At 38.7% G+C, this 23,494-nt stretch overlaps 1 protein-coding gene and 1 pseudogene across 1 annotated transcript; one reads left to right on the top strand and one right to left on the bottom strand.

Moving 5' to 3' along the window:
- Positions 1 to 6,079: 6,079 nt before the first annotated feature.
- On the bottom strand, positions 6,080 to 7,944 carry LOC121771297 (annotated as a pseudogene).
- A 3,297-nt stretch (positions 7,945 to 11,241) lies between these two features.
- Positions 11,242 to 16,143, top strand: LOC121771296. The gene is made up of 3 exons (XM_042168078.1): positions 11,242 to 11,677; positions 14,500 to 14,737; positions 15,693 to 16,143. The coding sequence occupies exons 1-3, from the start codon at positions 11,408 to 11,410 to the stop codon at positions 15,842 to 15,844; spliced, it is 660 nt and encodes a 219-aa protein (XP_042024012.1). The 5' UTR covers positions 11,242 to 11,407; the 3' UTR covers positions 15,845 to 16,143.
- The last annotated feature ends 7,351 nt before the right edge of the window (positions 16,144 to 23,494 follow it).

Below are 23,494 nucleotides of genomic sequence, written 5' to 3'. Positions count from 1 at the left end.
CTCGTCTTTCTTTTCAACAGTTGCCCCTCTCGTGCTCTTATGCATTTGGGCATTGGCTCTTCTTGTGCAAAAGTCGTATCGCCTTAGATCCCGCGTTCGTGCTTAACTCTTATCTAGCATCGTCTCAAAATTTGTTGCTCGGGAAAGCAATAATAGGATCTATGGTTCATCTTGATCGAGTCGATTACTTGGAATGATCTAGTGAACAAGTCTAGATCTTTACTGAAGAAAGGTGTGGATCTCAGAGCAGGAAAGAAACTGAGGCTCTGATACCACTCTGTCACGACCGCACTTTGCTAATGATAGTAAAAGCGGGAAAATCCGTGACTAATAAGCGGAATTAACGAAACGAGGAAAGAACTCAAGGGACTTGCCGAAAGGTCAATCAATTGATACCACAATTTAGAAGCCAAGTATTTGATTACAAGATCTCAAAATAGAATGATTCATCATATCAACTAAATCAGAGTTCGAAGGTGAGACTTTGAAATTCTCACTTGACAAAAGTACCACGGAATAGGTCCTTACTAAACGACTTCGTGTATGAAGACACGAATCGTAGAGAGATCCACTTGATTATTTAATAGCATCGACTCCGATCAATATTCCTTCCTCTTGACGTTCAACCTGCACATTTATAAATACATGCAGGGCTGAGTACAGAAGTACTCAGTGGACACGTGCCGAAAACAAAACGTACATATATAAGTTGTCATCCATCAACAGTATCGCACGGGGGTTTTTCTTAAAAAGGCCCGAGCATACTAAATTCTTTTGTGATCTTAAAAGTCCGACTGTAGTCTAAGTTCTTGGTGTATCCTGCCATGTCTGAGAATCTAGTGTACCGTGAAGGTGGTCACCTTCAACAGTACCCTCGCCGGCCAACCTCTCTAGGATGGCTCACGGCTCTTGTGCACATTATTCCGAATAGGATTTGCGGTTCTATTGGGAACCGAATTCGTTACCAAACTTTTGGCATCGCCAAATTCTCGGCATATAGCCCTATCAGACAGGTCTCGAAAATAAACATTTTATGGCATGACAACAACTTTGAAAATAAATCACATCTCCATTTTGAGAAAAGATGATATTTCGTAACTTCAAAATATTTTCTTTATATCCACACTATAGTGCTGGATATTAAAAGAAAGCCCACCTGGTATGCTTATCTCCAATTAAAATTCCTCGTTTGGCCTCACTAGCCCTTGTATAAATTCTCCTTTAGAAATAAATAGCGTAACACGCTAATTAGTACTTGAACTATTTTTCTGAACAATAATGCATGCATCCTATAGGATAGCATCTATCTCTTAGTCTCGGCTTATAGGATTTTTCCTTAAATCCTAACTCGGCTTTATCGTACGGCCGCATTTAGGATTTTTCCTTAAATCCTAACTCGGCTTTATCGTACGGCCGCATTTAATTATTCGCTTTACTTATCTTGGAGAAATTCTATTTCTCTTAATAAATGTGGATTCTTAAAATCCCTCCTTAAATTCCTTCTTCTTAGGATTTTTCTTAAGGCCGCCCATGGCGTCGCGGGGCGATGCCGGTCGGCCCTCGCATCTCCCGCTTCATCACTTTCCATCTTTGGGAACTCAATAACTTATTCAGGAAATTTATTTAACTAACCTCCAAGCTCAAGTTCTTAAATTAATTTTAACTCCTCACAATTAAATCTCGGCCCAAATGATTACAAACTTGGCCCGTACTAATCAATTTCTCAACTTATTTCTTCCATTCACCAAACATCGGCCACTTCTCAATTTAATTAAATGGAACTAGTCCAAATAATTAAGTAGTAATATTTCATCACTCCATAATTCATTTAGGCCCAACTATAATTAAATTGTAGTCCATCAATAATTGATCAAACTCATCCTTTATGCTACAAAATTTTCGCCCTAAACTCAAATAAATTTTCGGCCCAGATCATGAATTAATTACTGGCCCAATTCTTTAATTTTAGCTCATGTGTAGGATTAATTCCTTTGGCCCAACTAAAATTTAGTAGTGGCCCAAATATATCAAATGGCCCAATTTGAATCCATATACTCCCTTCCCACTGTGACTCTCTCCCTCCCACTCTCATTCCAATTTCTGAAAAGAAGAAAGAAGAACAGCGGCGCCTCCATCGCGATCCTTCGTCGTCCGGCTTCGCTGGAGATCTACCGGCGTTGTCCCTCTCTAATTCGCACATCCTCTCCCCTTTTCTCTCCGACCTGAAAATCCCCCATTTTTGAATCCCCCAATTGGCGAAACGCAGCATCTCCACTGCCTCTCACACTCCGGCGAATCGCCGAGCGCCGGGTAGCGTCGGGCGTCTCTCGGCGCCGCCTCGACGATTCAGCCGCTGCTGCCTTCTTTTCGGTGTTGCTGCTCCAGGCAGCGCTGCCTCGCGCTGCTCTCCGTGGTTTCGCCGTCTAAGCTAAGTCATCCTTCCCCACTTCCCCTTTACTTGTTGTTATTTGATTGTTCTTAAACTGATCAAGCATGTGGGGTGAAAATCTGCCTTTGGTTATGGTATCATTCTATTTGCGATCTTCTGTTATGGTCATTGAGGCGATTGGGGAAATTCTTGATTGTTGAGGTGCAACTTATGTGATGTTTGTTCATGCTACTGTGGTTTCTTATCGAGTTTCTATACTCGGTATCTATTTGACTAGCATGATGCGAGAGATGACGTTAAGGAAAATTACCTTGGTTTGGACAGTTTCTTCAGTTTATGCGGCTGTCCTCCTTGCTCCTTCCTCTCCCCTTTGCTGCACTCGTATTATGTGAAAATTTGGGTGTTCCAAAGTGGGGAGAGAGGAGATGGTGAGGGTCTGTTTATATAGCTCTAAACATTGGCATTTTGGGCCAGATTTCGGGGAATGGTGCTTCTATTTTGAGGCTCCATACTTGGCCCCCTTTTGAGTTTGATGATTGTGCTCTTTATGCTATTTTGGTGAATGTTTTGGCTGATTCTTCTTGGCTGTTACCTCAGCCTTGGATGATGGGAAACAGAGGATTTGGTTGTCTATTTGGAGCTCTCCTAGTGAGCTTGTCTCACTGTGACCCCTTTGTTGGTTTTCCTTCCTTGGTAAAACTTGGGGAGGTGGACAAAATGGCTGATTTCAGGCCTTGCACTGCAGCCCCTAGGCTGCCCTATTTCTCCTACTTATTCCTCTTCTTAATTGAGCTTGGGTCTTCCCTTCCCTTTATTTATGTGTCAAAATTTTGACACCCTTTTTGGTGTAAACTTTGTAGGTGGCATGGCTGTCCCTTGGAGCCTTGTGGAGGTGGGAATCGAGAAGATGTGGAGAGAGAAAAGAGAGAAAGAAGACTTCCTTTTGGAGCTCTTATTTTCTATATTACTCTAGCAATCCCAAGATTTGTATTGTCCCTTTCATACATGTAAGCATGTACTATTAGCATCTCCATATTTCTGTGTAACTGTATCTCCAAGGTGGAGCTTAATTAAAAGCACATTTCTTACTTTTATCATTAGAGTACATTTCCATGAACTTGAATTATTCCAACGCAACACTTTATTTGACCCAACGTCGGGAATTACAACGGAAACCATTTAAGCCTTCTGACAAAAAATTAATCGAGCTAATAAATCCTATTAGATCAAAATAAAAGGATTAAAAACCCGGGGCGTCACATTTTGCAAGAACAAATCTGAGCACATATGATTCTTGAATCAACAAGATTCACATTAGAAATACTTCCTCCGTCCTACAAGAATATGCACTCTTTCCTTTTTAGTTCGTCCCACAAGAATATGCACTTTCTAATTTTGTAAAGTCTTTTTTCTCTAATGAGGTGGGACCCATTCTCTACTAACAATACTTTAATTACTTTTTCTCTTTACCCCTCTCTTAATTTATCAATTTTACATTAAAACTCGTGACGGACCCAGAGTGCATATTCTTTGGGGACGGAGGGAGTAGATAAATTTTAATGAGCAAAATATTTAGAAAATAATTAGGTGACTCAGAAATTGACGGGTAGAAAATAATCTCAGTTTAAGCTTAATCGGGTAAAAAAATTCGCTAATCGACGGTTGACCGTCAGAAATTGACGGAACAGTAAGAAAATGACGGAATCGACAAGGATATCATTTGTTATGGACCCGTTTTTTAAAAAGTGAATATTTTGGACCAAATTCTTATTTCGACCGTATTGTTAGGACCAAAATTTGCTCTTTACTCCCTCCGTCAGCCATTAGGAGTCCCACTCCATGGCGGCATGGGTTTTAAGAAACGTTAAAAAAAGTGGGTGAAAAACAGTTGGTGGAATAGGGGTCTCACTTGTATATATAAGTTTTAAATGAAATGTGAGTGGAATGAGTTAGTGGAAGGTGAGACCCTATTACCATTTATGGTAAAAGTGAATCGGGACTCCTATTCCTGGATGGACTAAAATGAAAAAAAGGGACTCCTATTCGCGGACGGAGGGAGTATTTTATAAAAAAAGTTACTTTTTGAAACAATATTAAATTTAATATAAAATTAATATAGTAAAAAAGAGAAAAATGTGCTTTGAGTAGAAAATGGATCATACTTTATTTGAAAAAAAAATTCCTAAACCAGACTATCTATACATATAAAAGGAGTCTTTTTGTGAAAAATTTTCAAGAATGTCATTTGATCAAGAAAGCATAACCTATTGAACAAATAATGGTTCAATAAAATGCAAAAACTATTGAACAAATAATGGTCTAAATAGGACTCCTATTGTGGGATGAAAGGAGTATGAGATAAAATAAAGTGAATTAATTGTAAGAGAATGAAATAGAAAATATAAGAGAATTTTATAGCTTTTTTGGTCCCTGAAAATCACATTTTTGTTACATGTCAGTCTTTTATATCACTCCACATTTGAAAAATCCCCTAAATGCCATGGAGGGCATTTTTGGTACTCTTCATTCTTGCAGTTTTTTTGGACATATATAAAAGCACATTTTCGGGCTAAAAAAAATACCTTTTTGGTACTAATTGATTTTATATTTTTACAACATAAAACATTTTCTTTTGAATTATATTTCACTTAAATTTCAGTAATTAATTGAAAAACATATAAATTGAATTTTATAATAAAAAAAGTTACTTTAGTTTACTTTAATATTTTTATTAAAAATGTTTGCAAGAGTTAGCTTTAATTTGCAGTAGATATAATTCACTTAAATTTTAACTATCATACTTTAAAAATATTTTCTCACTATACTATATTTTAGTTAACATAATTAAAATATTTATTTTTCACTTAAGTAAAATAACATTTAAATATTTAAGTAATATTTTTTAAGTAAAAAATTTACTATAGTTCACTATAATATTTTTTCTTCTCAAATTAAAAAAATTTAATTAAATTTTTTAAGTGAAAATAAATCACATGCAAAAAGAATTTTCTATAATTCACTTTAATATTTTTATTAAAAAGGTTACTATTAGATTATTTTTTTTCTTATATAGACTGAGTTTTATAATGAATAATATTTAATTTTAAAAATATATAAAATATAATTAAACTATTTTAAGGTTGTATTTATTTTTTAAACTCATAATGACAATAAACTATTTTAAGTAAAAAATATATAAAAATAGTATACCAGTAGTAGTATTTAAGGAGTAACTAAAAATATACTAGTATTTAAAGTCTAAAATGCCCTCAAACATTAAAAATTTACATTTTTGGTGCCTAGGGTTACTTTAGTCTTGTTGTACCAAAAATGCTATAAATTTTTTTTAAGGACTATTAATGCATTTTTCGACAAAATCAAAAATTATTAGGATAGTTCACTCAAAAAGAAAATAGAAAATTTTCATAAATGATGTTTTAGTTCTCTTTTGTGTTGTCCACTTAATAACATTACATTTCTATTTTTGAAAAAAAGTAAATTATCATTAATATATCATTTCTTCACTACTACTCCAATTTCTTTTTTATTCGCACATCAATATATTAAAATGTATATTTTCTCTCTATTTAACACACAAACCAAATGGTATGTTTAATCTATTACTATAATTTACAAAAGTTATGTAATAAAATAACTATATATTTAATAAGAAAAATGATGTTACCTATATCTACAGCAGCAAAGAGAAAATTAAAATGCTTGCCCTGGCTGATACATTTAGTCATTTACACAACAACACTATGCAACAATAATCAGTAAACTTCCACATTCCATTGCTCTGCTCTCTTCAACTGCCTCTCATACTCTACCCAGTCGATCCCTAGACGACGACCAAAAACAAGAAGTTCGAATCAGGCAGTGTGATTGAGTATTGGAAGGATTACATGAATTTACCATCTCTGGCAGCTAACGAGCCCATGATGGCGTCAATGCCTTTCTCCATTCCCTTGAGCCCACACATGTATATGTAGGTGTTGTCCTTCTTGAGAAGCTCCCACAGCTCTTCCGCGCGTACTCAGCCATCTGCGTCTGAATGTACATCTTCTCCCCTTGTGCGTTCGTCTGTTCTCTGCTCACAGCATAGTCCACAACATGCTCATGTGGCATTCCTTTTACTAGGTAACTTACAAGAATTGATCAATGTCAAATTTGTGCCTCTTACGTCTTTGTATAGCAACGAGCTGCTTGTGGGAACGCCCAGGAACAGCCAGGCTAAGCCATTGAACTACAATACAAGAAAATCATGACTGATTAACTATACATATGCATAAATAGAAAAAGGAAATGTGTCCATGATCCATATTTCAATACTATTTGCAAGCCAAATTTGTGATTTCTTGAATCAAGATATCATGCTACATACTCCCCCCCCCCATCTTTACAAAGGTTTTAAGGCCACAAAAATAAAGATTTACGAAAGGTGTTTTTGTGCATTGAGGCTTACCTTGTAGTCGTCATGCTTCTCAAAGAACATCTTCCACAAAAACGAGCGGAAAGGAGCAATCCCAGTTCCGGTAGCAAGCTACAACACAGACCTGATTGTGAGAACACTAAATAAAAATATCAATCTTAGTATAATGAAAATACAACACGGTACAAAAGTTGATGAACGATACCAAGCAAGCACAAACGACCATTATAATAGTAGTGTTAGGGTCTTTTGGCATGAGCATCTCTTTCCCTACCGGTCCAATTATTTTCACCTCGGCACCGGGTGTCAAGTCACCTGAAACAGAGAAAGATTTGGCAAGAATAATCATAATCAAATAGGTAAGTTAACTCATAAATTGGTTTGAGTAGTTACACAAAAAGTTTGAGCAAACTCCTTTAACTACTTCCCCTTGATCATTGGTGTAGACAAGCCTTTTAACACACAAAGAGACCTGCAACGAGGCATCAAAATCGACAAAGCTACTATGAATTTCCTCTAAGCTACACAAGAAGGGAGCCAGCCTTACAGTCTTGGAGTCGTCTAGATCGCCAAGGGCGCTGCTTGCAATCGAGTACAGCCTCAGCTTGTGAGGCTTCCCGTTCTTGTCTATGCCATCGGGGATTATCCCAACCTGCTCAAAAACAGTCAGCTAGTGAGTTCTGAGATTGTTCCGTGTGATGGGAAATGATGAAGGAATACTATACCCTCAGTGGTGAAGAGCATGTGCCAGGTTTCACCGGGGGGCGTCGTCTGCGGTGATCTTGGTGTTCAAGAGGCATTTGCCAATGTAAGGCCTGAACTTGTTGACAACTACTCCTTCTTCCTGTTTCTTGGAATGCTTCTCCTTCTTCGGAGGCGCTTCCGTGCTCACCTCAGCTCTGATCGGAGCGACTTTAGACGACGCATTCCGGCAGTGAAAGGATGATGCCTGCATATATATTCATGATTGATACGAGACATTAATGAGTATTATAACCCTCATTACTAGGATTTGTCCAATCCTATATTTTGAATGGGATATAAATCAAGCAAAATTAGGTCAAATGATAAGAATGGATATCCCAAAGTTGCAATCCACATTAGCAAACAATGGACTATTTTATCTACAGTAGCTCATCCTCAAAAGAAAACACAAATTAAGGAGGGTGGTAGGTCAAACTAAGAAGGTGTTTATTTTGGATGATAAATTGGATTTAGTATGAGAAGAAGGATTACATGATCCAACAAACTGAAACTCATTGCTTTTTAATAGAAGTCCCGTTTTTCTATTTTAGTCCGTTCATGAATAGGAGTCCCGTTTTTCCATTTAGTCCGTTCGCGAATAGGACTCGGTTCACTTTTACCATAAATGGTAATAAGAGCATCCACAATGGCGGATGTCCCGCGCGGGACGTCCGCCATTAGGCAGCATGCATACGGATACGAACGTCCGTTGCGGACACCGGAGTTCCGCGGCTTTCCGGGACGTCCGTCCGGACTTCCGTCGGGACGTCCGCCATTGCGTTGACACGACGGACGTCCCGGCGGACGTCCCGATTATTTTATTATTTTTTGTGGATGTCCGTCGGGATGTCCTTGGGGATGTCCGTCATTGTGTAGTGGGATGTCCTTATGACGTGGCAGTGCAGTGGGATATCCTTATGATGTGGCAGGAGGTGTTTTTGGGAAGTCCGTCGGGATGTCCGCCGGGACATCCGTCCCATTGTGGATGCCCTAAGGTCCCACATTCCACTAACTTATTCTACTCACAGTTTATTTAAAACTAATATATACAACTAAGACTAATATTCTATTAACTTTTTTTCTACGTATTTTTATTAACATTTCTTAAAATCTGTGTTATTAAGGAATGAAACTCCTAATGGCAGACGAATGGAGCATGAGAGAAATGTGACTCCCATCATACTAGTCTACTCCAAATAATTCTAGTTGCACTGACTTATCATAAAATTGATACTCCATCATCTAACTGCTTGTTGCATAACTGAATATTTATGCCAAACTAGTGTTATCACCCGTGATATGCACGAGACATAAGATTTTTAAATAATAAAGATAAATTATAAAATAAGTAGATTAAAAATTTGAGGATAATAAGAATATAATGACGTAGATGATATTTGTTAATTACAATAAGTATTCGCGACATTATAAACACCTAATAACATTATAAAAAATATTAACTAAAAGAGACTAACTAAAATATATTAAAATTTTAATTGAGTAAATATATGATAAAAATTGTAAAAATCACATCTTTGTGTTGTTGATTAGAGTGTGAATTAATGGTAAGAAAAAGTATTGCAATAAAGGATTAAATTTCAATTTTAACCTAAACAGAAGGCAAATTAAATTCTCCAGCACAATTTCAATTTTAATCCAAATAAAGGTAAATTAATATATAAATTTAATATCTTAATTAAAAAAATTAATTTAAAAAAAATATGGAATACTAAACATATCTAAATTTAATACTCACTCCGTCCCATAAAAATATGGGCGGATGAGATGGCACAGGAATTAAGATAAAATTGGTAAAGTAAGAGAGATGAGGGGAATGGTATGGTAAAATAAGAGAGAGGAGGAGAATGGTAGTTACATTATTAAATTGATATAACTTTCCAAAAATGGAATGCACATATTTTTGTGGGACGTACGAAAATGGAAAGTGCACATACTTTTTTGGGACGGAGGGAGTATATGAATAAAAAGTAAATTATCACTTAAAATAACGATAATATTTTATGCATATCTCCTAGTTCTTAATAACAGGATAGCATCTACACCTCTTCAATTTAACTTTAGTCCCTAAATTTTTAAGTGATAACTTTATTGTTTATCTTGTCATGTATAATGGTGTGAATTAGTGTGGTTAAAATGTATGGTTAATAGTATTTTATGAATCATGAACAAAAAATACTAAAATTTAGGTCATAAACTACCACTAATTTTCCCTATGAAAGAAATTTTTTATGTACAGTATAACCTTTTGCAATATTTTTAGATTATAAATCTTCTATAGATGCTCATGGAGTTCTTTGGAGGGAGGCACATTATAATTTTTGTATCTAAGCAATATATTTTTCTTAGCTACTCACCTTTAATCTAATAAAATATACTCCATAAATTAATTCAGTATTTGTACTTGGACATGCAAAACGAATTGGAATGAATGAGTATGCTTCCTATACCTCTAAATATGGCCCAAACAAAGAGCACAACAACTAAATAAGTAAAATAATTAAATAATTTTTAGCTCAAACAATGAGCCCAACAACTAAATTAGAGGGGCAGCGGCGCCTCTGTCACTATCGGTCTCAATGTTCTCGGCTGGCAATGGCATCGCCGGCGAGCGACGCCGGCTGCGTATCGTTCTACAGCGTTCTCTTTCTCTCCTTCTCGCAGTTCCACCTCTCGGCTATAGGCTTGAGGACTCCTCCGTCACTGGTCACCAACCCCTCTCTCTCGTGAAGCTCAGGTGTCGGGCTTGCAAGCGTGCGATTCCAGCCACCACTGCCGCCAACCCTCCTTTCTCTTTATGCCTGCTGCCCTCGTCATCCATCGATGGAGGCTTGGAGTTGTCGCCGACTGCAATAAAAAAAACAGATAATTAGACAACTAAAATGCAGATTCAATTAATGGTGTGGGTATATATAACGATTTAATCTTATTTGAGAAGCCACTATTGCTCAATAGGAGCTGCCTTTTTTCTATCCAATGGTTGTCATTTCTCAAAATGACCAAAAGGCTAAACAAAATAGCTTCACAATTTCCCACCAAAAAGGGCAATATTGATTTTCCATCCAACTGTCCCTTTTGATTGTATAGATTTCATGTAGTGAATGTAATTTGTGAGCTGACATGGCAGAACCTCTGTCCACGCGTTGGGTTGGGGAAGGTGTTGTTGTCGGATAAAATCGTGGAGCCGAGCAGGGCGCCGCTGATTCCCGGGATGGAAGCGGTGAAGAAGGCAGCAAGAGAGTTTGCAAATCTGCGTTAGTTTCTTTTAATTCTTTAGTTAGCAAATTAGGGGAAAGGAAAGAAAACTAAAAAAAAATCATTTAATCGCACAGTCAACATCTGTTACGTCAGCTAAAATACACGTCAGCACACGGATGACCAGAATACCCGACTCGGGAAATCGATACTCGAATGTAATGACTTTTAACGCAACATTTAAAGTTCACAGAAGAACCTAACTTTTATAAAATTTCATGACTTTTAACGCAATACTTAAAATTCACAGAAAAACCAAGCTTTTGTAAAAGTTTATGACTAGGCAATTTGCCCTTTATATAACCATATTTTTAGGATATTCCAATTTTCAAAATTTTGCAATAATATTCACTCTTTATATTTAGGATGCTCTTATTTGCCCTTTAAATGTTTGTGAGCTGACATGGCAGAACCTCTTTCCACGCGTCCAAACCACGTCTCCATCTACCATTCTACCTTCTTCTTCGACTCTACTTCTCTTCTCCCTCTCTCTGTATCGCAGTCAAATCAATGTTAGTATTCGCCTAATCGACTCTCCAATCATTCACCATTATCCAGATCATCAAACAATGTCGGACGATGCTGCTCCCAAACAGCCCAACGGAGTGGTCATCGACCCCATCGTCGACGATTCACACCGCACGCATGACGACCTCACCCTTCTCAACCGCCTCATCGCCGCCATTTTCTCCCCCGACCCTAATTCCTCCGCTCCTCTGCCGCACAGGCTCAAAACCGCCCTCTCCGATAATATCCGCGATGCTTCCAACAACACTGCTGCCCCACTCCTGCAATTGACGCGCAGCGGATCCCCTCTCCGCGCCTTGCTCGTTGTTTCCGTGAGTCTATTTATCTTCTTTGGATCTGTTGGAAATCAATCAATTATATATTTGAGGATAATTAATTTTCGATTTTTTCCGAATCTATAAGCTTCATTGTTTCTGTATGCGCCGAAGCACTATTATTCCTCAGCATTAAATGCCGATGGCTTTTACCATTTTAATTTTAGGATTTGAAATTCTTCCTACCCTAGATTACATGTTTCTCTCATACTTCTGTAGGCAGCTTTGTATACTCAAATCTGACTTGTGGAAGATGAGAGGGCCTAGCCGCTTCTGCTCAAGGCTATATCCCCTCAATTTGACATATTAATTGGATGGATTTTAAAGGTTTTACGTTTTAGGAATGATAGGAGTGTTTGTTATTTTGTTAAAGATGCCTATGCATCCCAAAATTTTTGAGCCATTTCGATATGAATGCAAACCATAGCATGTGGCTTATCCTTTCTAGTAATAAAATACTCCTTCCGTCCCCGTCCCGCTCTAAGTGGATTATTTCTAATTCGCCACCAGATTTTATATAGTGTTGTTTTGAGAGGGAAAAAGTAGAGAGAAGTAAGAGAGAGGGAAAAAGTTGAGAGTGTGATGTTATTATATTTTGATTTGTGTCATTATGCACCGCCCCGTCATAATTTTTATCCCTCTACCCTCCCACCTGCAGTGGCGCGCCCTATATATTTTACTACTATTTAGTTAATTAATTTAAATCTTTTCAAATATATAATACAAACTAATTAAAAAACACAACGAGTAGCTAAAAACCGGCGAAGACTGCATTGATTAACAAAAGTTACACGATTCAAGTTGGCTAATCTACGCAATTCCCAACTCCCAGCGCAGCTCATCGATCAACCCCTGGAGGTATTCGGCTTTGGCGGGCTCCGTACACTTCTCGAGGGCCTTGTGCGTCTGCAACAACGTCCGCGCCATCGAGGCTCTTGCCAACCCCACATACGCGGCGGCCGTCGGGCTCGGGACCGGGAGCGGCGATGGGGTGGCGGCGGTCGAGGATGATGTCGCCGTCGCCTTCCCCTTATTCTTCGCAGCCTTGACGCCTATGGGACGCCGGGAGGACATCAGTGCCGGAACTCTCCTCCTCCGTGTACGTCCGGTTGAGGTCCACCGGATGAGTTCCGCTTTCACTGCTCGTGTAACCACCAGCAGCGGTGGTCTTCGTCCTCTTTGTCGCACCGGTGTGCAGAATCCCGCATTGGAACTTCTGCTTGTCCCTCAAGAGCGCCCAGATGCACAAATGCTTGAAGTCGCCGTACAGGGACTGGTACGACAACAGCGCTCTATCGCGCACGTCGCTCAAGCTCTCGCCGCTCCCCTGCTCCCTCGCGCACTTCTCGTACTCCGACGCGAACAGGTTGACTTGCTTCTTCACTTGATCCCAGTGCTTGCGGAGTTGCTCCCGTTGGCGCTTGTACGCGCTCGGCGGCTTCGCCTCATTGTGGTGCTCGGCGATGCGCTCCTAGTACGCGAGCTGCTTCTGGTTGTTGGCGAATATCGGGTCTTCCGATATATCCACCCAACACCTCGCCAAGACGAGGGTTTCATCCGGATGGTAGTTCGTACGGCCGGGGGCGTACTCTTTATTCATTGCCGGAGGTGGCAACTTGTTCGCGCGGTGCCGGATCCGCTTTTTTTGGCTGGGGGCGCCAGCGGCGGATGGGGTGGCGGCGGGAGGGGGCGGTGGGTCGGTTTGGAGACGGCTCCATGTCAGACAAACCATACGAATCCGTACTGAATTTGGGATCGTACTACGTGTTGGCGTCGAACGGCCGATATTCGTCGGGTTCTGTACCCGGCCAACGCGCATTACCACTAAACATCAGACTATTGAGACTTGAATCAATTTCGTAGTAAATGTGAGTTTCGAGAGTGGAATCGTGAAATGAAATGTTACAAATGAAGCCGGGGTAGGGGGTATTTATACAAATTTTTCGAATTTAGCATTTAAAAAAAAATAAAAAACGCGTGTCATCGTCCGCGGAGCCCACAATGGTGCCCGATGGCGTGGACGATAGGCCATCGTCCGCGTTTCTTCCGTGCCCGAAGCTTAGGGCGTGGGCGTAGGGCGTGCCATCGTGCGGGCACCCACAATGGAGCCATCGGGCACGCCCGAGGACGATGGCACGCATCGGGCGTGCCATCGGGCGCCCCATTGGGGGTGCTCTTAGAGTGGGACATCCCAAAAACAAAAATGATTGAGTGGGACGGAGGGAGTTGGATATTATGAACCAATCACTTCCACCTGAAGTATCATGAGTGTGTTTTGTGCACAGTTAGTTGAGACAGCAGAAATAGTCAATAGAGAGAACAAAAGTAGTGAGCTCTTTTTGCCTTTATATACAATGCTTACAGTTTCTTTTTCCATGAAATCACTCAGAACTAATCTCATAACTTTGCTCGCCAATACATTTTTGGGGATGAACTAAAACATTCTGTTTTTTCCTGGCACTGAACTCTTACCAAATGCATTTCGTGGTGTTGTATTATCACAGTACTTTTTATTTATTTTGTATATTTGGATAATCATCTGGGAGCTTTGTTGCCTCGTTTTTATGTGTTCTGTCTTCCACAGTTTCTGATTTTGTTGATAGAATCTGGATGGAAAGTAGTTCAGAACATGATCAACAGATCAAGCAACTCATCTTCACCAAGTCTTGACAAATAAGTGATTAATTGTACCCTTATCCAAAAATTGGGTCTAGAGAAGGCTCTATAGTTTGGTTTAATATGTTAGAGATGAAAATGCAAGTTTATTTCTTGGTTGGCTTTTTCTTATGATTTTCTCATGATGCTGATAATTGTTTCAGGTAGGGACAATCGCTTTCCTCGCATTGGCTGGACTGTTAGTCTTCACGCTTTTCTTTGTTGCAGCAACCGTCAATGCTGTAGTCATTTCTCTTGTGATGTCTTTAGCAGCAGCAGGAGGATTTTTGGCTCTGTTCTTTGCCTGTGTTGCAGCCATTTATATTGGAGCATTATCCGTAGCCATATTTGTCATCTCTACAGCAACAATTTCTTGTGTCTTTGCTGTTCTTATTGCTGCAGGTAAACATTATTTTCTTATGACTGTCTACTTAACAATTCTGGACACTGATGCTCATTGGAACACGGCTAAGATATTTTTAATATTGTTGCATTATTTTATCACAATAGAAGAAAGCAGGCTGTTCGTGAATTAGTCAGTATATTTATTAATTAAATTGGTGTTTGAGAAAGCAAGAACATAAAATGATAAAAACCACCTCACAAATTTAAAAAGCAGCTTTTGTGCCATCGCTGTAATATTAGAATTAGGGCGGTTGGAAATACTGTTCACAACGTGTAATCACCTGCTGAAAATTGGATCTCACATCAGGTTAATATTCTGTGTGTAAAAAGTTTCTTTAAAATGAACTTGATCCTACTGCGGTACTGCCTTATTTTAAGCACTGAAACAGTATGCTTCTTCAGTCATGTTTGTAACTTCTCTGCCAAGTAATATTTTTTATTAGGAAGCTTCTTCTTGGACCATTTTTAGTTACTGTGTTTGCGAACATTGAAATGAGCATATGTGTTGAAGTTATTATACATGGAATATACCTTAAATTAGGCTCCATTTGTTAAACAGCAATACCAGGGTATACAACTTATAATGAGGTCTAGTTTCCTAATGTGTTTATGGTGAATGCCTCTCAAGGTAGTCCAGACATGTAGTAGGAACTCCTGCCTTTTTAGCTAAATATCAGAGCAACTCATAATATTAATCGGAAAGTGTCAAGATCACCTTTTACTCATTATGAGCCTGTCCGTGACTTTGAAAAGGCACCTTTTACTCATAATGCCTGATAACCGAAGGAAGTGGCAAAAACATTGTCTAACAAATTGTTAACTAATTATACCAAGTACTCATCCCAGTGTGAAAAGAAGTAGACGTAGCTTGATACTCTCGTCCGGGACTTAGACAGCTGTTATCTTCTTCCTGTGTATCTTGTGTAATACTCAGCGTTCATGTCAAAATCAGGTTGGATTGGTTTCTTTTGGATGTTGTGGATTGCAGCGCAAAAAAGCATTGGTTTGGCCAAACATTCGGTTTTCATCACAGGGTCGGCATTATCAGCCTGCTCGTCCACTTGGAACGACAGACGCGAGCAGACTTCAAAGAAATCGAACTGAGGCTTGATGCGCGTGAATGCCGTGAGTTTTATTCTATCCACCTCCGCGTTGCACTGGTCTCTCATATAAGTAGCAATAAGGATGTTGCACTGCTCTGCTCTGCTCTCTTATATAAGTATGAATAAGGATGCCGAATTGTCGTGTGTAAATTGAGCTAGCATCTTAGTATACCTTTTTTTTTCTTTTCTTTAAGTTTAGTATATTTCTCTTTTGATATATCTTATTAGAGGATTTGCAGTTTGTACCATATTATGATTCATTTTTCCTATTAGAGATGTGAAATGAAATTTTGTGAGATATGAATTTGCGAGATTTAATGAGACAAAAGAAATTCTTTTGGTCTCATTTCACGCTATCCATTTTCCTACATGCTTTTACCATATTATGATTTCATTTCCCATTTAGTTAAAGAGTAATATAAACAAGTCAAAATTTTAATTGTTTGTTTTATAATAGTAGTTGTACTCTCTCCGTCCATGAAAAATAGCATTTCCCATGTCTCAGCCTAAGCGAGACATTTCATTTTTGGACCTGTTTTGGACTCTTCTACATCATTCTGTCTCTTACTTAATTTTTTCTCTACTTTAACTATTTATCATCATTTTTCCAAAACCAGTGCGAAAATAAAATGTCTCACTTAGGCTAGGACTAAGGTATCATCTTTGCATTTTGAGGTGTCCACAAAAAAATAGTCTCAAGTTATACTTATTTATTTTTTATTGTCTCTTCTACATTATTTTGTTTCTTACTTAATTTTATCTCTACTTTAACTATTTATCTTCATTTTTCCAAAACAAGTGCGAAAATAAAACGTCTCGTTTTGGCTGGGATGGGGGAAGTATCGTCTTTGCATTTTGAGGTGTTCACAAAAAATGGTCTCAAGTTATATGAAACTCGCTTTGGAAACGTGTGTGCTTTTAATGCTAGGTCAAGCTTCTCAGATCCAGAGAATTCGCTAGATCACGAGGTCTAGAAACTCAGAGGATATCAGAAATCTCAGTCGTTGGACACACTGATTCCGCGTTCAAAACCCTCAACCCGCTATACTATGAATTAGTACAGGGAAACAGAGATCGATCCCACGAAGATGGACGCGTAAGAAAGCATTTAGAAGACCTTGGAAATGGTGAATGGCTGCTGCCACGCAATTTTGGGTTGAGGTAAAACTACTACTAGACCTAGGACGAATTAAACACTAGACCTAGGAAACTGAAAACATCATGCTGACATCGAACTTCCTCATAACTGCGAGATATTAAACTAACTTCTTAGACCGAGCAAATAGCTTCCTAATCTAGCTAGACAGAAAGTGAGTAAACGGCGGGACCATCGTCCAGAAACAACAAGTACGAAATAAAAGCTACAAATAACAAACTAAGGATTTAAGTAACAACTACCTGCATTTCATTACCTGAATCACACGCGAACATGAAGAAAACAGAGCACATTTCCAGCTTCAAACAGAATGTAAAAGTGCGGACGTCGGAAACTTGCAATTAGCCGGAAATAAAACAGATCTACATATACTAGACGGAATGAAATGAAAACACGTAAACTAGGCATCAACCACGATCAACTCTATTTCAGATCCAGACGTCAGATGCTTAATCCACTCCGGATCCAAGCATTCCGAACCTAACAACCAACAAAATCAACTCCATAACTTTCGATTCAACAAATCTGCTCCGATCAACACAAACTTCCAATACTTCCACTCAAACTCAGTAAACCAATGCAGAAATCAAACATCCAGTTCAGTAACTATGATAAATTCAAAATCAATTGCATCCATAATCGAAATCAACAGCAGCAAGGTAAATTCAGAAACAGAAAATTTCATAAATAACGAAAATTCAACAGAAAACAGAGCCGAGCTTCGAACGGCGAAGCTCGGTGAAATAAACGATAACAAACTAAAACGAAAGCAATAAATTGTATCTTCGCCCTCTTCAAGGACGGTGTTACCCAACTACGTAACAACAATTGAAACCCAAAAACCCCTCAAGTTCTCGATAAAACAAGTGTGTAGAGTATGGCGAGTGAGCTAAGAGAGCCAAAAGTGCCGACAGACGAGAGCTCCCTGTCTAAAGTCCTCCCTCGATAACTCTCCCCTAAAATGCATGCTCTCCTCCTTATATAGGTGCGGGTATCTTCTAGAAGTTTTCGCAGAAATCTCGGTTCTGCCCTTCAGCTTCTTGATCTCTTCCGTCTGGTCATTTTTCCACAATGCTCACTTTTATCGCCATTTCCTTGCGCCATGCAAACGTCCTTCTCTTTTCCTGGACCTGGCGAATTCTCTACACATCTGGCTTAAAAAGATGTGTTAGACCCCGTAAATGCATGAATTTAACCCCTTAATCAATGCATGAAATTAGCCTTATCATTATACTTATTTATTTTGTAATATGTGTTTACACATAAAATAAACCATTTATTTGTTGGAAATATTGTAGCCTTTTACACGGGCAAACTCTTGCTATTACAAAAGAACAAAAAACTAGAAGGTAAATAAAACAAAGTAAATACAATAAAAAGAACAAGATGTAAACAATGGTTTTCTTCAAGTCGAGTCGAGGTATCCATCTCTCTGCAAGACGAGATACGCCCCAGCTAGTGCTCACAGATTGACGCAACGTCCCCAAAGATGAAACGACTTTCCTCCTATCGAGTTGAAGCACCTCAAACTCGTAGGCTCCGGCGAACTTAAATTGGAGGCGAGAACCGAGCAATGCAATGCTCCTAATGCGAACACTAGAATGCTTGAGCTAGAGAGAAGAGAGAAGGATTTGTTGGTGTGTTCTTTCACTCTAAGATCAAGCCTATTTATAGGCTAGAGAAAGCACTTGAAAGGCCTTGCAATCAAGTTATCTCTTTATGTATTTTGGGGTTACCTAAGATGAAAGGCCAGGTCTTGGCCACATCAAAGGTCTCCCACATTTTCCACATGTTTCTAATAATCCCCCACATTGGTTAGAGCGCTGCAAGCTCAAACCAACACCAGACACAAATGCATGTATACATACTCTTTGCTCAGTTCTCGAGAAACGATACTGTATTTGGAGATGTAACTTGTGATTTTGAACCTTCCATAGTTAACACTATCGGACATACCGACAGGCTAGTGGACGCGATGCCTTCAACTATTCCTCCTTATGCCTAGTCAATAGCATCAACACAATATTGTCTCAACTCCATCAGTTCTCACGTTTGTGTCCGTTTCGGCCGTGGAACACCTCTTTGGAATTCATAAGTGACTCACACACACGAAGCGGCTCACTTCTCACTCACATAGGTGATTCTTGCATGAGTATCCTGCCATACTGCATCTCCTTGAGATTTCAAGAATCATTAAAAGTCAAAAGACTTAACCTCTTACCACGTGCAGGTTACAACACTCAATGTTTTCTAAAGAATGGACGAAGATTAAAATCTTCTGAGTGTTATAGCTAGATTTGTATAGCTTCGTTTTCCCATTGAACCAATCCCATGGGATCTCCACTCGTATGGTTGGGTTACCACTATACTCATCTTTTAAGATGTGATTTTTAGTCCCATTCATTTCAGCAATTTATGCATTTGATCACGGTTTAAACCTTTTGTTAACGGATCCGCTAAGTTATCCACTGACTTTACATATTCAACTGAGATAATGCCACTTGTGATCAACTGCCTTACGGTATTATGTCGCCGACGAATATGTCGAGACTTACCATTATAAAAGCCACTTTGTGCTCTGCCTATAGCTGCTTTGCTATCACAGTGTATCAATACTGCGGGCACTGGCTTCTTCCAACATGGAATACATTCTAGGAAATTTCTGAGCCACTCGGCTTCTTCCACTGCTTTATCCAATGCGTTAAACTCAGATTCCATGGTGGAACGAGCAATACACGCCTGTTTCGTTGATTTCCACGAGACAACACCATCCCCCACAGTGAACACATACCCACTTGTCGAGACTGAGTCTTTTGAATCAGAGATCTAATTTGCATCAGAGTACCCTTCAAGTACTTGGGGATATCTTGTGTAATGCAACCCAAAGTTAATAGTATACTTCAAGTATCTCAAAACTCTACACAGAGCTTTCCAATGTTCCTTGCTTGGGTTGCTCGTAAATCGGCTCAACTTGTTTACAGGATAAGCAAGATCAGGTCGAGTACAGTTTGTGATAAACATCAAACTTCCTATGACCTTTGCATACTCTTCTTGAGCAACAGAATCACCCATATTCTTGCTCAGATGGACATTGAGCTCCAAAGGAGTCTTTGTGGCTTACAATCAAACGAGTTGGATTTCTTAAGTATTTTCTCAACATAATGAGATTGCGTTAGTCCTCAATATTTTGATTCCGAGAATCACATCATCTAGACCTATATCTTTCATATCGAAATTTCTTTTCAACATGTTTTTTGTCTCGTTAATAATGGCACCATTGTTGCCCATTATTAACATATCATCAACATACAGACACACAATAACAAACCCGTTATCTGTGTTCTTAATGTAAACACACTTATCACACTCATTAATAGTGAATCCATTAGCCAACATCACGTTGTCAAAATTTCAAATGCCATTGTAACGGTGCTTGCTTCAACCCATATAATGACTTTACCAGTTTGCATACTTTACGCTCTTATCCAGGCACAACAAACTTTTCGGGTTATTCCATATATATTTCTTCTTCCAGATCACCATTCAGAAACGCAGTTTTCATATCCATTTGGTGAATCTCAAGATTGTGCAAAGCAGCAATCGCAAGAAGCACCCGAATGGAAGTGATTCTTGTAACATGTGAATAGGTATAAAAAAAGTCATACCCTTCTTTTTACTTAAAGCCTTGGACAACTAGGCGAGCTTTGTACTTATCTATAGTACCTTATTTTCCTTTTCAGAATCCACTTGCACCCTAAAGCCTTACAGCCTTCAGGCAAGTCTACTAACACCCAAGTGTTATTTCTTATGATGAATTCAATTTCACTGTTGATAGCTTCTTGCCACCACGCTGCGTCTGGACCAGACAAAGCTTCCGCCAATGACTTTGGTTCACCATCCAACATGAAAGTTATGAAGTCTGGACCAAAAGTCTTAGCAATTTTAACTCTTTTACCACGTCTTGGTTCTATATCCTCGGAACTTGACCTCGTCCTTTTTGGAGGATTAGAACTAGTGGATTCATCCATCATTCTTTCACTAGAACGATCCTCCTGCTTCTTGCAAGGGTACACATTCTCAAAGAATATAACATTTCTTGACTCAATTGTTGTTCCTTCAGCTACGCCAGGCACAGCTGACTTATGGACTAGGAAAATATATGCACTACTATTAAGTGCATGGCCAATAAAGATGCAATCGATTGTTTTAGGGCCTATTGCAACTTGTTTCGGAGGAGGCACTTCTGCCTTCACTAAACACCCCACACTTTGAGGTATGTATATGAAGGTTTCTTTCCCTTCCACAATTCATAAAGAGTCACATCCCTATTTTTTAGTGGAATTTTGTTCAGGATATGATTCGCTGTTAACACAACCTCCCCCCACATGTTCTGGGATAAACCAGAATTAATCAACAGAGCATTCATCATCTCTTTAAGTGTTCGATTTTTTCGTTCAGCAACTCCATTTAACTGGGGAGAATATGGAGCCTTTGTTTGGTGAATTATACCACTTGCATGACATAATTCTGCAAACAGGGCTACATACTCACCTCCTCTATCGCTTCGAACACACTTAATTCAACAATTAAGTTGATTTTCGGCTTCATTTTTGAAGTCATTAAACGCTTCAATTGCCTCATCTTTACTTCTTAATAAGTAAAGGTAACAATACCTTGTGCAATCATCTATAAATGTGATAAATTACTTTTTACCACCTCTAGTTTGCCCAAATTTTAAATCATATACATATGTATGGATTAACTCTAGAGGTTTTGTGCTCCGTTCTACCGAGCGAAACGGTAGCTTGGTCATTTTTGATTCAACACAGACTTCATATTTCTTTTGTGAGTTAAACTCGTAAACTTTTAGTAAATCAAGATTCACTAATCTTTTTATAGTATTTAGATTTACATGTCCCAATCTATTATGCCATAAATCAGAGCTTTCAAGCAAATAAGAGGATGTGTCATCTTCCTTATTGCTTATTCCTTTTCCACGGTGAATGACCGTAACATTCAGCTCAAAAAGCCCATTCACTAGGTGACTTTCACCTATGAACTTTTCATACTTAGTCAATATAACCTTTTCACACTCAAATTCTAGTGAAAATCATGATTTACTAGAAGTGAGTCTGACACCAAATTATTTCGGATGTCTAGGACATGCAGCATATCCTTAAGGGTAAGAACCTTTCCTGATCCTAATTTTAGGAACACATTACCCACACCAACCACCTTAGAAGAGACTTAGTTTCCCATACGTACTTTTCTATCTCCAACAGAATTGTAAGTCGCTTCTCTCGGAGCACACATGACATGTGGCACCAGTATCAACAAACCATTTATTTGGATTATTACCATGGTCCACGTCGGAGACCATTGCGACCACCTCGTGATCTTTGTTGCTTATAACAACACGTTCAAATAATTTGCACAATATTGTCTCCATTAATAAGTACACAATTATATTGAACCATATGTGCATTGGTATATTCAATAACCTATGCATCTCAATTACTACTACCAAGTCTAAATTGGTCTTGCTTGTCAGATGACAAACGATAAACACCATTCTCAAGAGAATAGATCTCAAGGAATTAACCACTCCATAGCGTATCGGCATGATTTTAGCAAGAGTACAATATGTCGTCTTGCGATTGTTGGAAATATTGTAGCCTTTTATACGGGCAAACTCTTGCTATTACAAAAGAACCAAAAACTAGAAGGTAAATAAAACAAAGTAAATACAATAAAAGAACAAGATGCAAACTATGGTTTTCTTCAAGTCGAGTCGAGGTATCCCTCTCTCCGCAAGACGAGATACGCCCTGCTAGTGCTCACGGATTGGCGCAACGTCCCCAAAGATGAAATGACTTTCCTCCTATCCAGTTGAAGCACCTCAAACTCGTAGGCTCCGGTGAACTTGAATTGGAGGCGAGAACCGAGCAATGCAATGCTCCTAATGCGGACACTAGAATGCTTGAGCTAGAGAGAAGAGAGAAGGATTTGTTGGTGTGTTCTTTCACTCTAAGATCAAGCCTATTTATAGGTTAGAGAAAGTACTTGAAAGGCCTTGCAATCAAGTTATCTCTTTATGTGCCATAAGTCTTGGCCACATCAAAGGTCTCCCACATTTTCCACATGTTTCTAATATTATTAATGTCCTTTATTCTCAGTAGGGTTTAGAGGGGATCTAGGGTCTATTTTATCTCTCTTCTTCTCTCCCATCCCATATCATCTCTCTGATCTCTTATATTTTATATTTTATATTTTATTTTATTTTAATTAGTCATGGATTAATATTCTAATTTAGTTAAAATTTCACTAATCATCTGTTGACCGTTAGTTTTTTACGGAACCATAAAAAATGACTGATCCAACGAAGATTTCATTTGTTTAGGATTCAATTTTTAAAAATTTAATGTTTTGGACCAACTTTGTATTTCGGTCATGTTTAGGACCAAAATAGTAATTTACTCAATAACTTTATACTTT

Source organism: Salvia splendens, chromosome 16 (assembly GCF_004379255.2).
Source record: "Salvia splendens isolate huo1 chromosome 16, SspV2, whole genome shotgun sequence".
Taxonomy (NCBI): Eukaryota; Viridiplantae; Streptophyta; class Magnoliopsida; order Lamiales; family Lamiaceae; genus Salvia; species Salvia splendens.
The sequence above is the reverse complement of the archived record's forward strand: the minus strand, read 5'-3'. Positions and strand labels throughout refer to the sequence as shown.